The following is a 20033-nucleotide window of genomic DNA, read 5'->3' as shown; positions in this document are numbered from 1 at the left end:
ATTAGGGCTTATACCTCCACCCAATAAATCGCAGTAACCGAACAGTGCCACACAGCATGGAAGAAATCAGCTTCTGTACAACCACATCTAGCACATTTGGGATTCCTGTCAGGATAAATAGTGTGCAGTCGCCTAGGGGAGAGGTAGGCTATGTGAACATAGTTATATTGTATCAGTGTAAAGCGTCTGTTTATAGAAACGTTACGTAAACCATCATGAATTTTAAGCTACTCCTTAGGGGTAATGAGATCATCGCTGGTGCATTGCCAGGTCTCCTCAACTTGGAGCGGCGGTAGCCGTTGATCAGCATGCAAAGCGCTATACAAGTGTGTAATCTGCTTATGACTCTCTGCCAGGGAGTGTATAGTTACCATTGTTTATGTGGGTTCAGGAACCTCCCTGAACGACGGCCACTAGAAAATGCTATTTTAGCATACTGTGGAAAATTGGCCTTGCCCAAGACCAAATGACTGAACTACATCTTGCAGTGATGAAGCAGCCCCCTGGATATAGGTCTGACAGCATAATGCATCCACCCTCCCTCCACTTATCTATTGCCAAAGATTGTGCTATTTGTTAAAACGGTCGCACTATCTACAAGTGTAGGTTTTGGGCATACAGGGCCCATTGCAGTATCGTCGCACTGTCCTCTCCCAGAGTCAACACAGCGGTCAGATCACGTGGAGGAGGGAGTCTGGGACACCACTTCCCCTCATCAGCAATGCTCCCAGCTGATGGCCATCATCTCTGCCAGCCAGGAGTGACCTCTCCCGATTATTCTCTCCAGCTAGCCACTGGATCGCATTCTGGAGGTGTGCTGCCAAATGATCGAACTCTAAGTCCGGAACATCCATATCACTCATATGCCATTCCCTTTTGAGAATAAAAATTGACGCTCCGGCAGCTCAAACTTGCTCATAAATGATGCCCTCGATGTGAGCTCTTACACATGGCTCCTTGCAGGACGTATAGACACCTGGGCAGTACAGCCACTTTAATGAGGGCTATTTTGCCCATCGGGGATCATTTCAGTGTGTTCCACAACTCATCTTATCGATGGACGTAAATTATGTACCACCCAACCAAAGTTCAAATCAGGTCTGTTGTACACTATGGGTGACATAAATACCAAGATATTTGACATGTCAGTCTTCCAAGGTGAACCGCCTACTACGTTTCTTCTTCATGTACTCCGGGTATATGCCCAGCAACATTGTTTAATCTTGCAGGGTACTTCCCACCCCGTGACAGGCTTGATTAGGGCTTATACCTCCACCCAATAAATCGCAGTAACCGACCAGTGCCACACAGCATGGAAGAAATCGGCTTCTGTACAACCACATCTAGCACATTTGGGATTCCTGTCAGGATAAATAGTGTGCAGTCGCCTAGGGGAGAGGCAGGCTATGTGAACATAGTTATATTGTATCAGTGTAAAGCGTCTGTTTATAGAAACGTTACGTAAACCATCATGAATTTTAAGCTACTCCTTAGGGGTAATGAGATCATCGCTGGTGCATTGCCAGGTCTCCTCAACTTGGAGCGGCGGTAGCCGTTGATCAGCATGCAAAGCGCTATACAAGTGTGTAATCTGCTTATGACTCCCTGCCAGGGAGTGTATAGTTACCATTGTTTATGTGGGTTCAGGAACCTCCCTGAACGACGGCCACTAGAAAATGCTATTTTAGCATACTGTGGAAAATTGGCCTTGCCCAAGACCAAATGACTGAACTACATCTTGCAGTGATGAAGCAGCCCCCTGGATATAGGTCTGACAGCATAATGCATCCACCCTCCCTCCACTTATCTATTGCCAAAGATTGTGCTATTTGTTAAAACGGTCGCACTATCTACAAGTGTAGGTTTTGGGCATACAGGGCCCATTGCAGTATCGTCGCACTGTCCTCTCCCAGAGTCAACACAACGGTCAGATCATGTGGAGGAGGGAGTCTGGGACACCACTGCCCCTCATCAGCAATGCTCCCAGCTGATGGCCATCATCTCTGCCAGCCAGGAGTGACCTCTCCCGATTATTCTCTCCAGCTAGCCACTGGATCGCATGCTGGAGGTGTGCTGCCAAATGATAGAACTCTAAGTCCAGAACATCCATATCACTCATATGCCATTCCCTTTTGAGAAAAAAAATTGACGCTCCGGCAGCTCAAACTTGCTCATAAATGATGCCCTCGATGTGAGCTCTTACACATGGCTCCTTGCAGGACGTATAGACACTTGGGCAGTACAGCCACTTTAATGAGGGCTATTTTGCCCATCGGGGATCATTTCAGTGTGTTCCACAACTCATCTTATCGATGGACGTAAATTATGTACCACCCAACCAAAGTTCAAATCAGGTCTGTTGTACACTATGGGTGACATAAATACCAAGATATTTGACATGTCAGTCTTCCAAGGTATTACCACCTCTGGCAGGTGGTCCACAAGATGCCCCACGCCCTCTCAATCCTATTGGAAACAGGGACGACTTAGCATTAATGAGTCGTAGAACTGAGTAGTCGCCAAATTCTCGTTTGACATTTAACAGGATGGGGGGGACGCAGGGAAATCATTGTGTCATCTGCATGAAGCATAACTACATGTTCAATATGAGCCACTCGTATGCCCCATCCCGTAGCATCTGCCAAAAATGACACAATAAGGATTCCATATCAAGGGCGAAAATCAGGCGGGACTACAGGCATTCCTCCCGCGTGCCCCATTCTAAGAAGATCTTGGTCAAGACATATTGGCCAGTCCGCACTCTCGCTATTGGGCACTCATAAAGTAGTTTAACCCATTTAATATAATTATATCCCACTCCTAATTTGTCTAATACTTGCCATAGTCCCAGGTGACTGAGTCAAATACTTACTCAATGTCTAGAAAAGCAAACGCGTAGAGGTCATCTGCTAGTTCAGGGCCGCGGAGTACATGTGTCAAACGTCGAATATAGCACACGTTGTCCGTTTCGGGATAAAACCCGATTTATCCATATGGATCATGTGTGGTAAATAAGGCAAAGGCAAAAATCACACTGCCAGAGCGTGACTGGGAGTTTCTGATCCACATTCAACATAGTGAGCCGGCGATAGGGGCCCGTGTCCATGGGATCCTTCTCTGGCTCGGTATTAGTACAATGAGAGCCTCCCTCATAGTATCCGGGAGCACCATTCTGTCCAACGCCTCCATATATACTGGCAATATGTTGTCAATCAGGGTCCTAGAGAAAGCCTTATAAAACTCAGTTGGTAAGCTGCCTCCTCCCCAGGCCTCTTAGCTGTCTTTAATGATTCTACCATTCCAAATAGTTCCTGTTTGGTCAACGAGCCGCCCAATATCTCTCGCTCTTCCAAAGAGAGCTGGGATAGACATTCAGGGAGTGAGCGCAGTTCTGATCGTTCAGGTGTCGCATACAAAGCCCTAAGGTGATCTGCAAAGACTGTGTTTATCGCCATTTGTGTAGTAATAGTGTGTCCCTCTCGATTTCCTATTGGTCGAATAGGTTGGACCGAGGTTTCCGACTGTATAAACCGAGCCAGTAGGCACCCTGCCTTATCACCCTTCATACATAATCTCTGGCGACTAGTGAGTCAGACGTGTTTGTCCAGTTGGTCCCACAGTGCACACACCTGGTATAGCATTCTGTCCTATTCCTTCAAAGCCTCCGGAGGGGTCGACAGCGCCTGCTCTAGGGTGGCCAGGCTGTTTCGCCTTGTGTCAGTTCTCTCTCTAGTGTCTGGCGTATACCTTCTGTCATCACCATACACACACCCCGGATAACCACTTTCATAGCATCCCACTCTACAGCTCTACTGCCTGCACTATTTCAGTTAGCGTCAAAGTAGTGATCTATGGAGGAGGGGGCGTTGCTTGGCAGCCAGTAATGGCAGACGTGTGAGCTTTTAGCTCCGCACCGGCCCGTCATTTATCCAGCTGTAATCTGTGCAACCAGCAGTCTGGCATACTAAAAAAGGTGCGTACTGATCTCGGAGGGGCTGCTGAACCTTATGGGGGCTTGAATCAGAAGCGGAGAGGAGGCTGGGTTGTGCCCGAGCCCCCGGTAGCCGAACAGGAGCTGGGCCAGGGCCCTGGAAGATCACTGCGACGAGTGCGAGGCTGTGGGCAGGGCAAAGGTACTGCCTTGTCCGGCCCGCACCTGTGGCCCTCCCCTGCTTAGGAAGTGTGGTATTTGGAACAGCAGAAAACTGTCCCTGTCGGGAGTGGGCCTGGTTGCTGTGGGCCCGCGGCAGCCGCTGAGTGCAGTGCGCAGACCGGATGCGACCTGTGGTGATGTGAATCCTGCAGCATGTGCCGAAGGCGGGACCCTGGCCGGGAGCTGAGTGGGAGCTGGTCCTGGGCCCTGGAGGATCGTTGCGATGAGTGTAAGGTCGGGGGCTGGACCGAGAAGCTGCCCTGCCCGGCCCTCCCCTACTGAGGGAGCTTGATATTTGCAGCAGCGGAGAGTTGTTCCTGCTGGGAGCGGGCCTGCCTGCCATGGGCCCGAGGCGGCTGAAGAGTGCAGTGCGTAGGCCGGATGCGACCGTTGGCGCTGCGGACCCTGCAGTGACTGCAGACGGCTGGAACCCGGCCGAGGTTTGGAACAGCGGGAACTGGTGGTGACCTCCGGTCCGGGTCTTGGGCTCGAGGAACCTGGTTGGGCGTAGCTGGGCCTACTAAAGTGCAGACGGGGCGATCGCTGCTAAGCAAAGCGATTACCCGCCAGACTTTGCGGACCCTGAAGTCGCGGCAGAGGACCTGTGACTGCAGGACACAGAGGATAACGCCCTGGAGAGGCACTTGGAGATCCCAGCGTGGTACCCCTGAAACTGCAGGGCCTGGGCGGCCCGGAGACGATGAGAGACGGCCCGGTGTAACAGAGAAGCTCGTGCGTGGAAGAGGATCGCCATAAAGCAGGTGAGGGAAATCTGAGCCCCCACACTGGGAGAACTCTGTCGAAGCCTAAAGGCTGGAGCGATCTTGCTTGAAATAGAGGAGCTGCACTGGTGGGACTGGCTACGACCTGGGAGAGGCCTGACATTTGGGACTTTGGGGCCACGCAGGAGCAGAGTGCACTGCAGTGCCTGCACCACACTATATAGAGTCCGTGTCTGCCCCCTGTCAAGCCCCCCAGAGTGCGACAGGCTAAAGTAGAATACAGCGCTACATACCTGAGGCCTAGAGGCGGGCACCCCTGAGGGGGACAGTTCCAGGGGACCCTAGGGGTATCTTAAGCTGGCATTGACTTTAGGTGGCAAAAATAGGCAAAACCAGAATGAAGCCAGCAGAGATTGCTCCAGAACTGGAAGAGGATTTGAGAGAGCAAGCCCCAGGCAATCTGAAGACGCAACAGCTAGAGGTCCCTATACAGCAACAATTAGCTAAGATCCTAGAGGCAATTTCAGACACCAAAGCGACACTGCACCCAGATATAATCAGAGTGTTGGTGGGGCTGGGTGTCTTAGGAGCAGAACACCAGAAGCTCAACGAAAGAGTGAAAGTAGTGGAGTCGAGCCTTGAGGAATTGTCCCCAGCACACCAGGCACTGACCAGGCAAGTGGCGGACCTTACGGACACTGGAGCGCAGGGCAGAAGATGGATTGGCTGCACGGTTGTTGCGCCGGAAGGTTTAACACAGTTCTACACCTTTGAGAGAGTGCACCGGGTACCGGCTCGTCCACCGGCCCCAGGTCGGTCTCCGAGGCCAGGCTCCTGCATTATAGGGACAGGGACATCGTGCTGCATAAGGCACAATCAGATGGTCCCTTTGAGGTAAACAATGGCAGGGTTTCAATATTCCCTGATTACACCCTCGACGTTCAGCGGAAGCGTGCCTCTTTCCTGGAAGTTAAGAAAGCTTTGAGGACTGAAGGCCTCCAGTATTCTCTTATCTTTCCTGCTCGGCTCCGCATAGTACTGAATGGCAAGACTCCCTTCTGTGAGGACCCTCCAGTGGTATGGGAATGGTTGGAGGCATACAAGACTGAGACTGCTCAGACAATCTAGGAAACGGCCCAAGAAGCGGCCTGCGAGAAATGCCTCAAAGAAGCCAAGTCCCTCCCAAATGGAGCGGGAGAGAGTGACAGCAATACAAGCAGTGGCTGAGAGGGGGGTCTCTGTCAGAGGCAGGATAGCGCTCTGTGAGGGGTACAGAAGGTTAAGACTCAGACTCTTCCAGGGGAGATAGCCTCAACATGCCGCAGGTAACCACGAAGACTGCAGATGAGCTAATATAGACAAGATTGCTGCAGAGAACGGACGTGGCCCTATGCCATGGCCCCTCTGGAGACGGCAGAGCTGCACTGGGCTGAAGCGTAAAATTGTTCAGGTTGGACTAACACTGAGGCCGGTGCATTGCACAATCTTTTGCAACTCACACGCACTTGTGAAGCACTGAGCGAAGACATGACCCCCTGAAGGACCTCACTGTAGCTGGTTTGGGCCTTGACTAGTTTTTGAAGATGCATGAAGGGTTTGGGCGGGCTGGCAGCCATTGCCACACTGCGCTGGGACTGGTGAGGTGATCCATGTTGGGATTCTTTTCTTACTTTTTCCCGTGTGGGATTTGGCTTGTTTACAATGCAGAAGGCGGATTGCTTTTTCCTTACATGGAGTTGGTGTTGGGATGGGGGGGCGAGGGGGAGGGGGATAGACACCTACCCTTAGTGGTTCTACTACCCATACGTAATATCTGGTACAGACCTTTTCTAACCATAGATCATTGCTGTTGTCATATCGACCCCACAGAGACAGACCCCCAATCTCTACGTGGTGGCTCAATCCCATGTCCTTATAGGGCGTACCGTTTCGTGATTCCCTGCACTTCCTTGTTGACAGGTTTTTTGTTGAAAATGCGCATTCCACCTTATCAGTGCTGATAGAATGAGAGGCGTTTAAGGTGGTGGTGCGGGGCCACTGCATGGGGTAAACTATAGGTGTGCAGAGTATCTTCACCTGGCCCTGTTGGCTAGAGAGGGGGAACTGCGGGCATTAGATAACATACAGGGAGAGGACATACAGGCACATACAAGCCTCTAAAACAGACGTGTGCAATAAAATGACGCCCTGGAGAGACTAAGGTCCTATGATTATAGAGCATATATAGATGAGGTACAGGGGGAGGAGGGGAAAGCTGGTCGCCTGTTGGCTTGGCTAATTAGGCCGGAAACTCATGGGTCTCCAATCAGACACATACAGACTGCAAATGGCTTAACTATATACGACCCAGGAGAGATTAATGGCTTATTTCAAAGCTACTATGAGACTGTCAATGCCGCCGCCCCTGGGCCCCCTATGCGTCATCTTAGCGCCTTCCTAGACCTGTTAAACCTCCGCATTCTGGATGATGATGCTAGGGAGGAGTTGGCTGGACCTGTGACTCTACAGGAAGTTTGAGGAGCTATCGCCTCTATGGCCAACTGGAAGAACCCGGTCCTAGGTGGCCTCCCAGCGGAGTTTTATAGGAAATATGAGCCCAAACTAGCACCAAGACTGGTGTCTATGTATGCAGAGTCGCTACAACTAGGCCACCTACCGGAAACCACGCGAGATACATTGGTGATTCCGCTCCCCAAGATGAAGCCTGGGGTGAGGTACTATAGCCCCTCTCCATGCTCAGTAATGATTTTAAAATACTCAGCATGGTATTGCCGCTTCGGCTACTCCCGCATATGAAGAGAAGAGTCATTTGCCATCTAGAAAACTTTATTTGATCTTTTAAAATAAGATCATAAAAGCACAAATGAAATACAATGGTCAACATACAATTCCAGTTCATATTGATTAAAGTCCATATTCAAAATTCATTTTTAAAAATCCGGTAAAATTATGTAAACGCAATCCCTTAAAATGTAGTTTAAAGTATATAATTTCTTCCCTTACATTGATAAATAAGTGAATATAAGTAGACTAGAGCCTTTTATGGGTCCCACTGCTTTCTTTTCTTTATACAGGCCCATAAATGTCGCTACCAAGAAGCAGACTAGAGGATCAGACAGCGATTTTAAGAAATAAAGTGCAACCCGACATTAATTAAAATAATAGCGCTTTAAAATTGGGACAAATAATTCCTTTCTTTTCTTCTGGTAGAAACCACAGAACAATACTAAGTGCAAATCAGTTTGGGGGGATTGGTTATTACAGGGACACGAGGTCAAGTCTGAGTGCTTATACCTTCTTTCCTGGTGACCTAGCATCAACGGAATCAAATTCATCCAAAATCTCAATAATATAAATGTATGTTGTGGTATACTAATGTCCGCTAAATATTTAAACCCTCCCTCAATCAGGGGTGGAGTTAGTTGATAAGCGAGAACGGCCTGTTTATTGTGATTCTTTTCCCTTTGAATATAGTGAGCCCTCAGCATATATGTATTGATCAGCTTCTGCTTCGACATCTTCCTACATGTTGTTGGGTCCTTAAAAAGTTTTACGAGCACAATATCAGTCAACTCCGATTCCACATAATTGAACCATCTGATCCTGCTGTAGTTCTCCAGTTTTAGACAACTCCATATTATATTAAGAGTCTAGTCCACGCTGGCCAAAATGGGTTTATCCCCTCCCGCAGCACCTCGTACAATTTACATAGGTTATATTCAGTGCTTTACCACCCAGAGGCACGGTCCCTTCGACAAGTCGCTATTTTGTCGATCGACCTGGAGAAGGCCTTTGACACCGTGAGTTGGGACTACTTGCTCGAGGTCATGGGGCGCCTGGGCTTAGGGGAGGGCTGGGTGAAGTTGGTGCGACTACTATACACGGCGAGTTTCAAGACAAGTAATAATATCTCTTCACCATATAAGATAGCGCGAAGCACCCGCCATGGATGCCCCTGTCACCACTTTTATTTGCTTTGGTGATAGAACCTCTAGCCGAACTATTTCGTCAGGGCGGGGAGTGTATGGGACTGACAATAGGGGGAAGAAAATACACCAACTCACTTTAAGCGGATGACCTATTGGTTTATCTGTGGGACAGCGAAAAAGGCGCAGAGACTGCCCTACGACTCCTAGAGATTTTTGGGGGACTGCCGGGCCTGCGGGTGAATAAGCAAAAAACATACCTGTTCCCTGTGGCTGGACCTCTGACCCTCTGACCCAACCTCTGGGCCTGCCTGCAGACCTTAACTGGGCGTCGGACACGTTCAGATACCTGGGTATCCAGGTTTTTCACTCACTAGTGGATCTGAGGGACGGTAACCTAGACAAAGCACTTAGATCGATTAGGTCTAGCGTGATGTTTTGGCGTATTATGTGGCTTCCCGTAATGGCTAGAATATCCTTAACTAAAATGGTCATACTACCCCGCCTGTTGTACTACTTTGCCAACTTACCAGTATTAATGCCTGCGGGATGGTTCCATAACCTGGACTCACTGATGAGAGACTTAATTTGGGGCGATGGGAGACGTAGAGTTACACTCCAAACCCTGTGACACCCCATTGCGGAGGGAGGCCTGGGTGTGCCGGATTTTGAGCTCTATCAGCTGGCTGCCCAGCTACAATGGTTGGCCCAATGGCTGGAGGGAGTGAACGCATGGGGGACTTTCCTGATGGAGCCCAACCAAAATCCTCAACTTCTGTTGGCAAAACTCTTAGACCATACAACCCGGGTTCCCTACAATCCGACACTGCAAACTACAGCACTACAGTGCTGGAGACGCTGCATAAAAAAACTACCCGATATCCCGAAATACTCTCCGAATTGCCCTTAGTTGGACTGGCACACGGAGAACCGCAGTTGATCATAACTCAAGACAATGGGTGACTGCTACCAGGAGAAAACTCTACTTCCTTTTGCGGAATTGGTGGAAGGGTGTGGTTTACCACCGGGCCTGTTCCTTACATATGAGATACTACTGCAGGTGTTTGGGCAGTTGTGGGGCCTGAGCAGAGAAGAACCGGAAACGCATGGGGTGTTGCACTCATTAATCACCCTGGGAACAGATGGACACCAAGTCAAATGGTTCTCTGCATCACTATGCGAGGCCTCCTTGGCTCCGCTACTGAAGTTGCGGGGAAAATGGGAGAGGATCCTAGACAGGGAACTGACTGACAAGGAATGGAGTAGAGTGCTGGAGCCTCCTAAGAAAGTAGTGCTGAATACGCGGTTGAAATATGTTCAATTTAATTACATACATATGACCTACCTGATGCCGCATCGTGTTTTTGCCGCCTTCGGAGGGTAGCCAAGGAAATGTCCGAGGTGCAATCAGGAAGATACAGACTTTATGCATATGACCTGGTACTGCGAGACCCTACGCACTTTTTGACACAATGTGTTCTCTAAAATTAATAATGCCCTGGAGCGTACACTTGGCTCCACTGCGGAGGTCTGCTTACTGGGTCTCTTATCCCGCCCACCCAAGCGTAAGGTGGGAAACAGGTTTATAGACCTGGCGCTTGCCAAAAGGTAAATAGCGATAATGTGGAAATTACCCATAACTCCGCAGCTAAACATTTGGAGCCAGGAGGTGACCAGCTGGGCTGGGGCTGAGTAGAAAGCGATGCGTAGAGAAGTGTTGAGGGAAATACGACAACACCCAATAGCAGAGCAGTGGAAGGATACACTGCATGCTTGGGAATACCCAAGCCCCCCCAGTAGCGCAATCGAAGAGGGTGAATCTTCCACAGGTTAGAACAGGAATACAATGGGACTACACCCGACTGAGTTTGACTGACTTTGTTGGATCTGCTGAGTGGTGGTGGCCCCCCTCTGCTTACCCCACCCTGTACCAGAGGAATGTTGGTACCACAGGGACTGGAGGGACCTGCATAGGGATCATGCCTGCTATAATGCGGGCTAATAGATGAATGACCCCCCATCACCACAGGCCAAGTAGTTTAGTTGTTTTATTATTATTTTCCTTACTTCAATTTCTTTTATATACGATTCTTAGATGGCAACACCACTTCCCGCCTGAACGTAGTCAGCCCGACATAAAAGGGAAGCACACTACATTGCTGGAGGGACAGATATAGGAAATGTTACCTGAATTCTAGAATGCATAATAGGTGGAGTGGACAAAATAGACTGACCACCAACTTGTGTGTCACATCCTCTTCAAAACATTATGCAGTGATTAAAGATGTTGAGCCAGATGTACAACCACACAATTTGCGCCTCTCAAATTGCGTTGCAATTTGCAAGTAGCAAATTGCGATGTACAACAATGTCAGAGACACTGTGAGCAATTCCCAATGGGGTCGCAAAATGCGAGGCTCATGAATATTAATGAGCCACTCGCAATTTGCAACCCCATTGGGAATGGCAGACCCTCCCAGGTAAGGTGGCCTGCTGGGCTCAGCAGACCACCATGTCTGGGACTGCTTTTAAATAAAGCATTTTTTTAAATGCATACAGTTTTCATTAAAGGAAAACAAGATGCAGCATTAAAAAAAAAAAAAAATGAAAGAGGGTGAAGAGGGTGGTAATTTGCGAGTGTTTTGCGACCGCATTTGTAGTTGCAAAACATTGGTACATGGCTTTGCGGTCGCTATAAGGTAGGGGACGCCCCTTCCTAATAGCGAGTCCCAAAACAAATAAATTACGACTCGCTAAATAGGCTTTGTACATGGCTTATGAGATTTTTGCATGTGCAGACGGGTCGGAAATCAGTTTGCGCATGCAAAAACGGGTCGTATATCTGGCCGTTATGTAATATCCCCAACTTCTGAAATACTTAATTTAAAAGAGATGTTATGACAAATGTCAGACAAGTATTATGTAACGCAGAATGTATGAATAAAATGCCAATAGAGATGTGTTGTTTTTAAAATTTAGTGATCTATGGAGTCCATAAGTGGGCTGAGGAAGACTGGGTCTGTTAACACTTCCACTCTGAGCCTCCATAGTGGGACAGTAGGCAGTGGCCAGAGCAGAGAGTATGTAAGCAGCAAGGGCAAGTGATCGGAGATATATCGACCTAAGTAACACAAGTCTACTGCGCATTGCATTGCTGTTGATTGTAAAAAAAAAATGTTTTTAAAAATCTAATCTACTATATGTGTCTGTCGCTGGGGTACAACATGAATATGAAACTGTTTGTGGGTGTTGCACTCACCATATGTCAATCAGTCCTATACCCACCTGTGCCTGTGTTCAAGAGCTGGCGTCATGTTGGGTTTAGTGCCTCGACTTGGAGGGGATCTATCCACCCCACCACCCAACACACAATTGAAGTCACCTGCCATGGCCACTTCTGCCTTTAGGTTGTTTTGTGCAACCACCAGCACCTTGCCAAAAACTTTTGCATCGCCGATGTTAGGTGCATAACCATTTATAAGACTAAACTCAAGGCCATCCAATGTACCCAACAAACTGACGTACCTCCCATCCATGTCTACCTGTACATGTGACTTCTGGAATAGTACCCCTGAGGCAACCCAATTCAGGGCCTCTCAGGCATAACCAGAGTAGGATTTGGCTAGACTTGCCCCAGACACCACCTCCTCAAGTCTTTGATACAATCTCACCACGTATGTGTCTCCTGGAGAAATGTCACTCCATATCGCCGGAGGTATGCATGCACCCTATTCCTTTTCTCTGGTCTATTTTTCCCTCTCACATTCCAAGTTAGGAATTTGTATTTAGTCCCTAAGCTTATTATATAGGGCTCGTGTTTGTGACCTGTACCTTTCCAAGTGTGGCAGTTATCAGTGTCCTATCTCGCAGTACCAGCGGGCAATGGAAGCTCCCCAACAGAACAACAGATTGGAGCATTTGGTTTCTACGCAAAACTTACCTTAGGCAGAACGTACAAAACCCCCTGACTCTACCTGCGGCCCAAGGAGCCCCGAACTCTGCCACAGTTTCCCACCCTTCCCATTCCCAACTAAAGCACTATAACAAACCTAGGTGTTGATACTGTCCAAATCGGCAAGGCCTCTATGAATCGCAAGAGCAGTGAAGGTATTCAGCAATCAAGAGGAGGTAGGGCTCTTTGCCGCTCCCAGTCGTGAAGCATAACAAAAGAAACTTTTTACAGAATTATCACTTAATAGCCTAATCAAATAGCAATAATAGTGAAGGAGCCCCAACAACAGGAGGCAGTGAATACGACCTCCCTGACAATCCGAACAGTTATCTATACAGCCTTCACCTGGTATCCAGAAAAAACCCATCATTCACAGCTGGATCTTGCTTGTCTACCCTTCACCTCGCCGTCTTGGTTCTTGCCACTCAAGATCCTGATGTTTCCGACCCAGGCCCAAGGACAGAAGCCAGTTCACTGCAGCTTGTGGTGACATATAAAATTGAACCCGGCCTTCATGCTGGATCAAGAGTTTAGCCAGAAACATCACACTGTGCTTTATATTGTGCTCCTGCAACAATTTTTTTATCAGCAGAAAGTTCTTTTGAAGATCCTGCACCCTCTGTGTATAGTCAGGGAAAATTTGTATCTGTTTGCCCTCAAATCTTGGAAGGCTATGCGTGCGTATATGTCGGAGGATCACATCCCAATCCCTGTAATTGAACAATCGGGCTGTTGGAGCTTGCGGGGGGGCACCCGGTCTCGGCGCAGCCACCGGTGCTCTGTGTGCATGTTCAATTATGATGAATTTGGAGAGTTGTTTGGGCTTAGGCGTGTTAACAATCCAGTCCTCCAGGAAAAGCTCCACTGAGAGACCCTCTGCTCTGTGTATGTTGTTTCCTCTAGAATGCCCCTCTGCGTCTTCTGTGCGCTCCTCCGCCTGTGTTGCACTAAATTTGAGACCCGCCACTGTGGCCTGAAGCGACTCGATTTCCTTTTTTAAGGGTTGTGATGTCCTCCTCGGTACTTGTAACTCATTCTGCAACTCTACAGAAGTCTAGTTGACATAGATGGCTATTGTGTCCATCTTAATCTCCAGTGCGGCTCTGGTGCGCTGCATAGCAGCCAGGATTTCCATAGTGGGCAGTGTCGGTGCCCCAGGCTCTGGGTCGGATCGCTCCCCCAACATCGACCCATGTGGTCCCTGACCAGGTTTAGTGTATTGGTAAATTGTATTTGACTGTGCAGCTTTCGCACCTTCGTCCATGCCTATCATGCATGTGGTGCTGCAAGGCCAATGTCAGCTAGTCTCCAAGCTGGTATCAGTGGAGGGGCACTTTGACACCACAGGCCATGTAGCCGCCACTGGGTTCCCTGCCACTGGTCTCAAAATGAGGTCCTTGATGGCTGTGGCCAAACAAAAGGGGGATGTCCCCTATGACGTATCTTCTGTTGCAGCAGCGATAGAGTACCCTCTCTGCAAAACTGAAGGTCTGTCTGCCTCATTTAGAGTGGGCGGTCAAATGGCCAGTTTTCAGGTAAAGGCCTGGCAGGAAGGGGCATGGAAAAGTACAAAATGGGATAAAACTCCTAAATGTAGAGGCATTAATATTCTATTTTCAAAAACTAAATCCCACTTTGTTTTTGAAAATAAAAAAACATGTAAAAGTTTGACGGACAGTACCGTCATGTTGACGGAGCAGTCCGTCAAACTTTTAACATCTCTCAATTTGGAGTGTGGTTACTCTGAACACTAAATCAGGCTCTTAATCAGCAACTACAAAAACAGAACACTGGAATGATTGGTTCAGCAGGCTTTACTTCACAAATCCCAGTAGGCAGCAATTGGAGAGTGATACCTTAGCCTTCCTTAACATCCCCAGACCTATGTAGACCTTAGGCTAATAAACCATTAATGAATAAGGGGGTAGCAAGCAGTTTGCTAGCATGCTGCATGAACAAAGACCTTCAAGTGGCCCATCCACCATATTAAGAGGTCCATGCCTACCTAGCACTGTGCATCCGGTGGTAGGGTTAAGAACCATTTCTATCTCTAAATTCTAAAATCTAATTCTAAATTCTAAATGAAGGTCAATGTAATCCTGAAGGTATATGCCATATTGCTCGGTCAGGCATGTCATGGCTGTTCAAATGCTAGACAACATGTGCTGTGAAGCCCGCACAACTAAGCTATTATTTTCTAAAATAATAGTAATTTTTTTGTATTGCTGTGCAGTGCTTTGGTTTAAATTCCTCTCATTAATTGAGACAGTCATTCTCTTGTCACTCGCCAGTACCATTCATTTGGGTAACAATAAACTTCTGTTATTCAGCGCTAAGGTCTCCTTTGGGGTGAACGTGCGCTTTACAAACACATGTTATGTCATGTTACAGGTAAGTTGCCCTCTCCTTTCATACACCGTTCACCATAATGCCACCCAATGATCACTCCTGAGCCTCTCCAGAATTCTGTTATTTCTCCTTCCTGCCTCACATAGAAACTAAGTTAAAGAAATATGCCAAAGTTTTCACAATGTAAGAAAGGAATGTTAAGATAAAATCCCACCCACCCATTCACAAAAAAATTTTTATTTTATGATTTAAACTAAATTGACTTGTGACACAGATTAGCAATGTTGTTGCCTTATTTTGCTCTCACTTGTCTCCCATCTTTTCACACCTCTATTGATGTTCCGATCCTTCTCTGTGTTCTTGTGCATGAGCATTTCATTGTATGTGTCCATTTTATTCAAGGTACTATTATATTGTACTGCGTAAATGAAATGATATTGAAGAACTTGGAATCAATAACTATAAAATATAAATATGAATTACATCATGCGTAACCTATAATTACCAGAACACATTGGTATGTGTTTTCTAGTACAACCAGACGTTAATTTAGTCACCAAAACTGTCTCTAATTGAGTTCTTACATGTTTATAATTTATATCTGGTTGACTTCATGCATGCCTTTTAGACTATTACCCATTATACTAAGTGAGCCCTTCATTCTTTTAAGAGCAGATTGCATATTTACAAATAAATTTAAGTTGTTGTAAAGCATTAAATGAAAGCTTTGATTGGCATTTCATTTTTCATTCACACAGTGATCCCCTATCACATATTAATTGCTCCAAGTAAGAAGCTTGGGGGGTCCATGTTTACAGCCAACCCCTGGATCTGCATCTCCGGAGAGCTGGGAGAAACTGGAGTCTTGCAGATACCCAGGAATATGCTAGAGATGACTTTTGAGGTTAGTGAATTCAATGAGAATATTCTAAGTAATTACTTTATTGATGCAGTCAACCAACAACCAGTCAGCATTATGGGACTTAGGTAGGTGTTGCAATTGCCTCTCGGGTTATATTATCTTTGTAGCATTTGGGGCTGTTGAGGCACATGCTCTTCATAGTCCTGCAATGTACTGTTGTCTCGTACATTGCAAGTTGTTTTTGTTCGAAGAAGCCTTTTCGAGTCTCGAGGTACTATGTGATTCGACCCTAGCAATGCGTGTGGGCATGGACTCCATTGTTAGATTGTTTTTCTCCGTCATCTGTCTTGGACATGTACTAATGTGGCTCTCAGATTTGACACATGCTGCATTTGTGCTTCTGGTTCTTGTGGTTTTAAATCAACTCCCACCTCCGAAAAAGACTGTTAAAGTATTGATTCTGATATTTCCTCTACTCCAATGTTTTTCGGAGGTCATTGAGAAAGCTGGGTCTCCAACCCTTGAGGTGCACTTCCAGAGAATGCCCATGTGTGGTAGGCGTTGAAATGGACCCCTTTTAGGAAATGTCCTCAGTACCACGCTAAATATCCCTGGACGGTTGGGCCCAGTGATGCCATCTATTGGACAAGGGTGACCCGGGATTTATCAGACATCTTGGGCTCCTAGTCTGCCTGGGAGCGCAATTTGCAGATGCACAGGCCAAGCCTGAAGCTGCTCTCATGCAAGAGCAGCTTCAGGATTGGCCGCAGGGCAGGCTGGGAGCCTGTGCCCAGGGTCAGAAGCAGGAGGAGTGCGATGAGATGGCGTTAAGTTTATTTTTTGTCACTGAACTCTCCCCACCTCCCTCCACTGGCCCGCCCAGCCCGCCCACAACTTTGGCAGATAACAGGCCGCTACTCGATCCAGCAGCATTTTATCAACCTGCCTTTCAATGGTGAACATCTCTTTGGACTGCAGGATGATGAGATGCTAGAAAAAATTAAAAAGGTCACCGAAATTGCAAAGTCCCTGGGTGTCCTGCAGAGCCCATCCACAAGACAGTCCTTTTGCAAGCATTATTATAGACGGTATCCAAAATTACATCTGTCAACCAGCCTCAGTCATATCAGAGATAAAAGCAAACCTATGATCATCAAAGGGGTACAGGCTACATATTGAAATCTTTCAGGGGCAATAACTCCAATAAGGGCGGAGGTGGAGGAGGGAATGGTAAGGGAGCCTCTACATCCATGCACTTGCATCAAGTCCCTCCAATCACATAACACCTGTCAGAGGGAGACTTCTTAATTTCCCACAGTGGAATACAAATATCTCAAAAATGGGTTCTTACAATAACAAAACACAGTTATTACCTAGAACTCCTCTCTAACCGACCAAACATCTCCCTCTCAGCACACTCCCTAGCCCCAGAACACCTCCATCTTCTTCACAAAGAGGCTCAGGTGCTCCCTTGCAATTGGGCTATAGAACTAGTGCCTCTAAAACACCAAGGCAGAGAGGTTTAATCCCTATACATCCTCATTTCTAAGAAAGACGGCTCATTCAGGCTAATCCTTGATTTCAGGCCTCTCAACCGGTATATCTAAAACACTTCCATGTGACGACCCTACAGGATGATATCCCATTACTGCAGCAAGGTGACTTCATATCTGTATTGGATCGGAAGGATGCTTATTTCCACATCCCCATCCATCTAGATTACTAGCGATACGTTTTATTTAAATTGGTTTGTTGAGTGGGCAACATTACCAATTCAATGTGCTACCTTTTGGGGTCATCTTAGCCCTAAGGGTGTGCACCAAATGCTTAGCAGTCATAGCTGCCCACCTCAGAAAGGCAGGCATACATGTTTATCCTTACCTAGAAGATTTGCTGATCAAAAGTGTAAGCAAACAGCAGTGCCTAGCACACACCCAGGCAACTATTTTCTTGCTTCAGAGCTTTGGGTTTCGTGTAGTTCCAACTAATCTATGTGGTTGTTGGACAACATAAAATTTGGGCGAGGTGCTTGGACTGATTCTGGGCACCATGCAGGATATGTTGGGCTAGAGACCAGCTTGCTCACAGTGTCACCGTAAGCCCCCCTAACCTTACCAGGAAGCGAATGGTTTCTAGCAACCACTGAACATGACAACCCTGACCCCTCAGGGATCCTGGAAACAGATTAGAACCTTTCGCTCAGTCACTCGTGCTTACTTGTGCTCAGAGAAATATACAGAAAATACACAGTGGGGCGATTTCAATATATTTATTGAACCAATGTTATTTTTGTATAGAATACATGTGCTGTGATAATCAGTAGACAGAAGCAGATAAAAGGGATTACAAGCACCAAAAGCGTAAATGCTAGATACAGTTCTACCACGGTACTAAAACAGTGTATATTTGCAGGCATAAAACAAGGCAGTAATCAGGCGTACTCCTACTATTCAAACCCGTGTGTGTGTGTGTGTGTGTGTGTGTGTGTGTGCGTGCGTGTGTGTGTGTCTCAAGATGTCAGATCGTTGCGTGGCGAAGTCTCAGCATGCAGGATCCCTCGATGTTAGCTGAAGTGCCTCCTCTACTAATCTTATGGGATGCTCTTTATAAAGAGGGTTTACCAGAAACACCACTATATCGCATCATAAACACCTTTAAATTCAGCCTTTTCTAAGGTCAATTCTCAATGCCATCACAAACAAGGGGCATCCCAACCAACAGCTAACTTTCCAACTAGCTTCTACCTCTTTCATCATTGTTGACCAGTCATAACAGTAATCCACCTCTTAGGAATGATGGCCTCCTACATTGCCACAATTCACCATGCCAGACTCCAAATGCGATGGTCACAAGTGGAGGGGCATCTACAGGATCTAGTGCTGGTAACAGCCAGCACTCATTGCTCTTTGCAGTAGTGAAACTGCAACAATCTGTTGTAGGGCAGGCATATTTGGACTCCATTCCACAGGTGACCATCACCATGGACGCATCCCTCATTGGCTGGGGTGTACATCTCTACAAAATGACAGCTAAGGGTCCATGCAACAGGGTGTAGGAAGCTGGCTTTTACGTAGTGTATCAAAAAAACGGTACACTGTGTAGAAAGTCCAGACGACCCTTATTGGCTTACAGGCCTTGAATTAAAATATCACAAATGCTCTCTTTTTTGGTAGTGTGGGCTAGTAGTTTTGGCTTATCATATTATATATTTTTATATAATTTGAGACAACGAGATTATTGGAATCAGGTAAATACTTTGAACGATATCAAATTTTACAGTAAAAACAGTAGAAAATGACAGCTGTCAGTATGAGACATGAGCCTCGAATGCGGTAATGTTATCCTACTGGAGAAACCTACTCTGCATAGGCACACTAACAGACGTTTTATGGGACTGTTCTTCTGGACTTAAGGTAAGTAGGGGCCAAAGTCCAAGAAAGCACCAGGAGTTCAAGTTCACCTATCCTGGGCTGTCCGGGTGCAGAGGTGCTTTAAACGGCAGTAGTCTCAAACGCTAACCGTTAAAGGCAATGGGAGAGGAACCTGTATGAAAAAGGCTGCAAGGGTGGACTGGGGGACCAGTCCGGCAGAACCCAAGGGTAGCCTCGGCTCTTGAGGGTTTTAGGACCACAGAGTCACCGTCAGTTCCATGAGACCGGGCTGGCACGCTCGGGTACAGAGGTGTTTTGTCCGGTGGGTCCATGAGTTAGAGGTTCTGATGGTTCTTGGTGTACCTGCAGAAGAGGCAAAAGAAACACAGTGAGCCACTCTTTTGTTGTGGAGTTGGCCTCTCTCAGAATCCCTCAATGTGCCGGGAAGTTTTGTCATCTATGTGGTCCAGCTGAACACAAACAGGCCTTGGAGTTTGCAGCTGGCTCCGGTACCTCGAGTATTGGTGCCGGGTTGCTCCTGGGGGCCCTGGCATCTCTGGTCTTGGCAGGGAGACGGATCTGACCCCCTGGAGCATGAAGACTTCTTGATGGAGGGCTGCTCCCTCTATGGGCCCGGGGATCGACAAAACACTGTAACAGACAGCTGCAGTTGATGCCTGCTGCTGCATGGAAGTGGC

At 47.3% G+C, this 20033-nt stretch overlaps 1 protein-coding gene across 4 annotated transcripts in view; it reads left to right on the top strand.

Annotated features, from left to right (window-relative positions):
* The window catches only part of DENND5A (DENN domain containing 5A), a 299668-nt gene that overhangs the window by 190653 nt on the left and 88982 nt on the right, over nucleotides 1–20033 (top strand). For all 4 annotated transcript variants that reach the window (XM_085648154.1, XM_085648156.1, XM_085648155.1 and 1 more), the window contains one exon: nucleotides 15861–16006. In XM_085648154.1, coding sequence (XP_085504280.1) covers nucleotides 15861–16006 — 146 coding nt within the window. The remainder of the gene's footprint in view (nucleotides 1–15860; nucleotides 16007–20033) is intronic.

Source organism: Triturus cristatus, chromosome 3_2 (genome assembly GCF_964204655.1).
Source record: "Triturus cristatus chromosome 3_2, aTriCri1.1, whole genome shotgun sequence".
Lineage (NCBI taxonomy): Eukaryota > Metazoa > Chordata > Amphibia > Caudata > Salamandridae > Triturus > Triturus cristatus.
The sequence above is the reverse complement of the archived record's forward strand: the minus strand, read 5'-3'. Positions and strand labels throughout refer to the sequence as shown.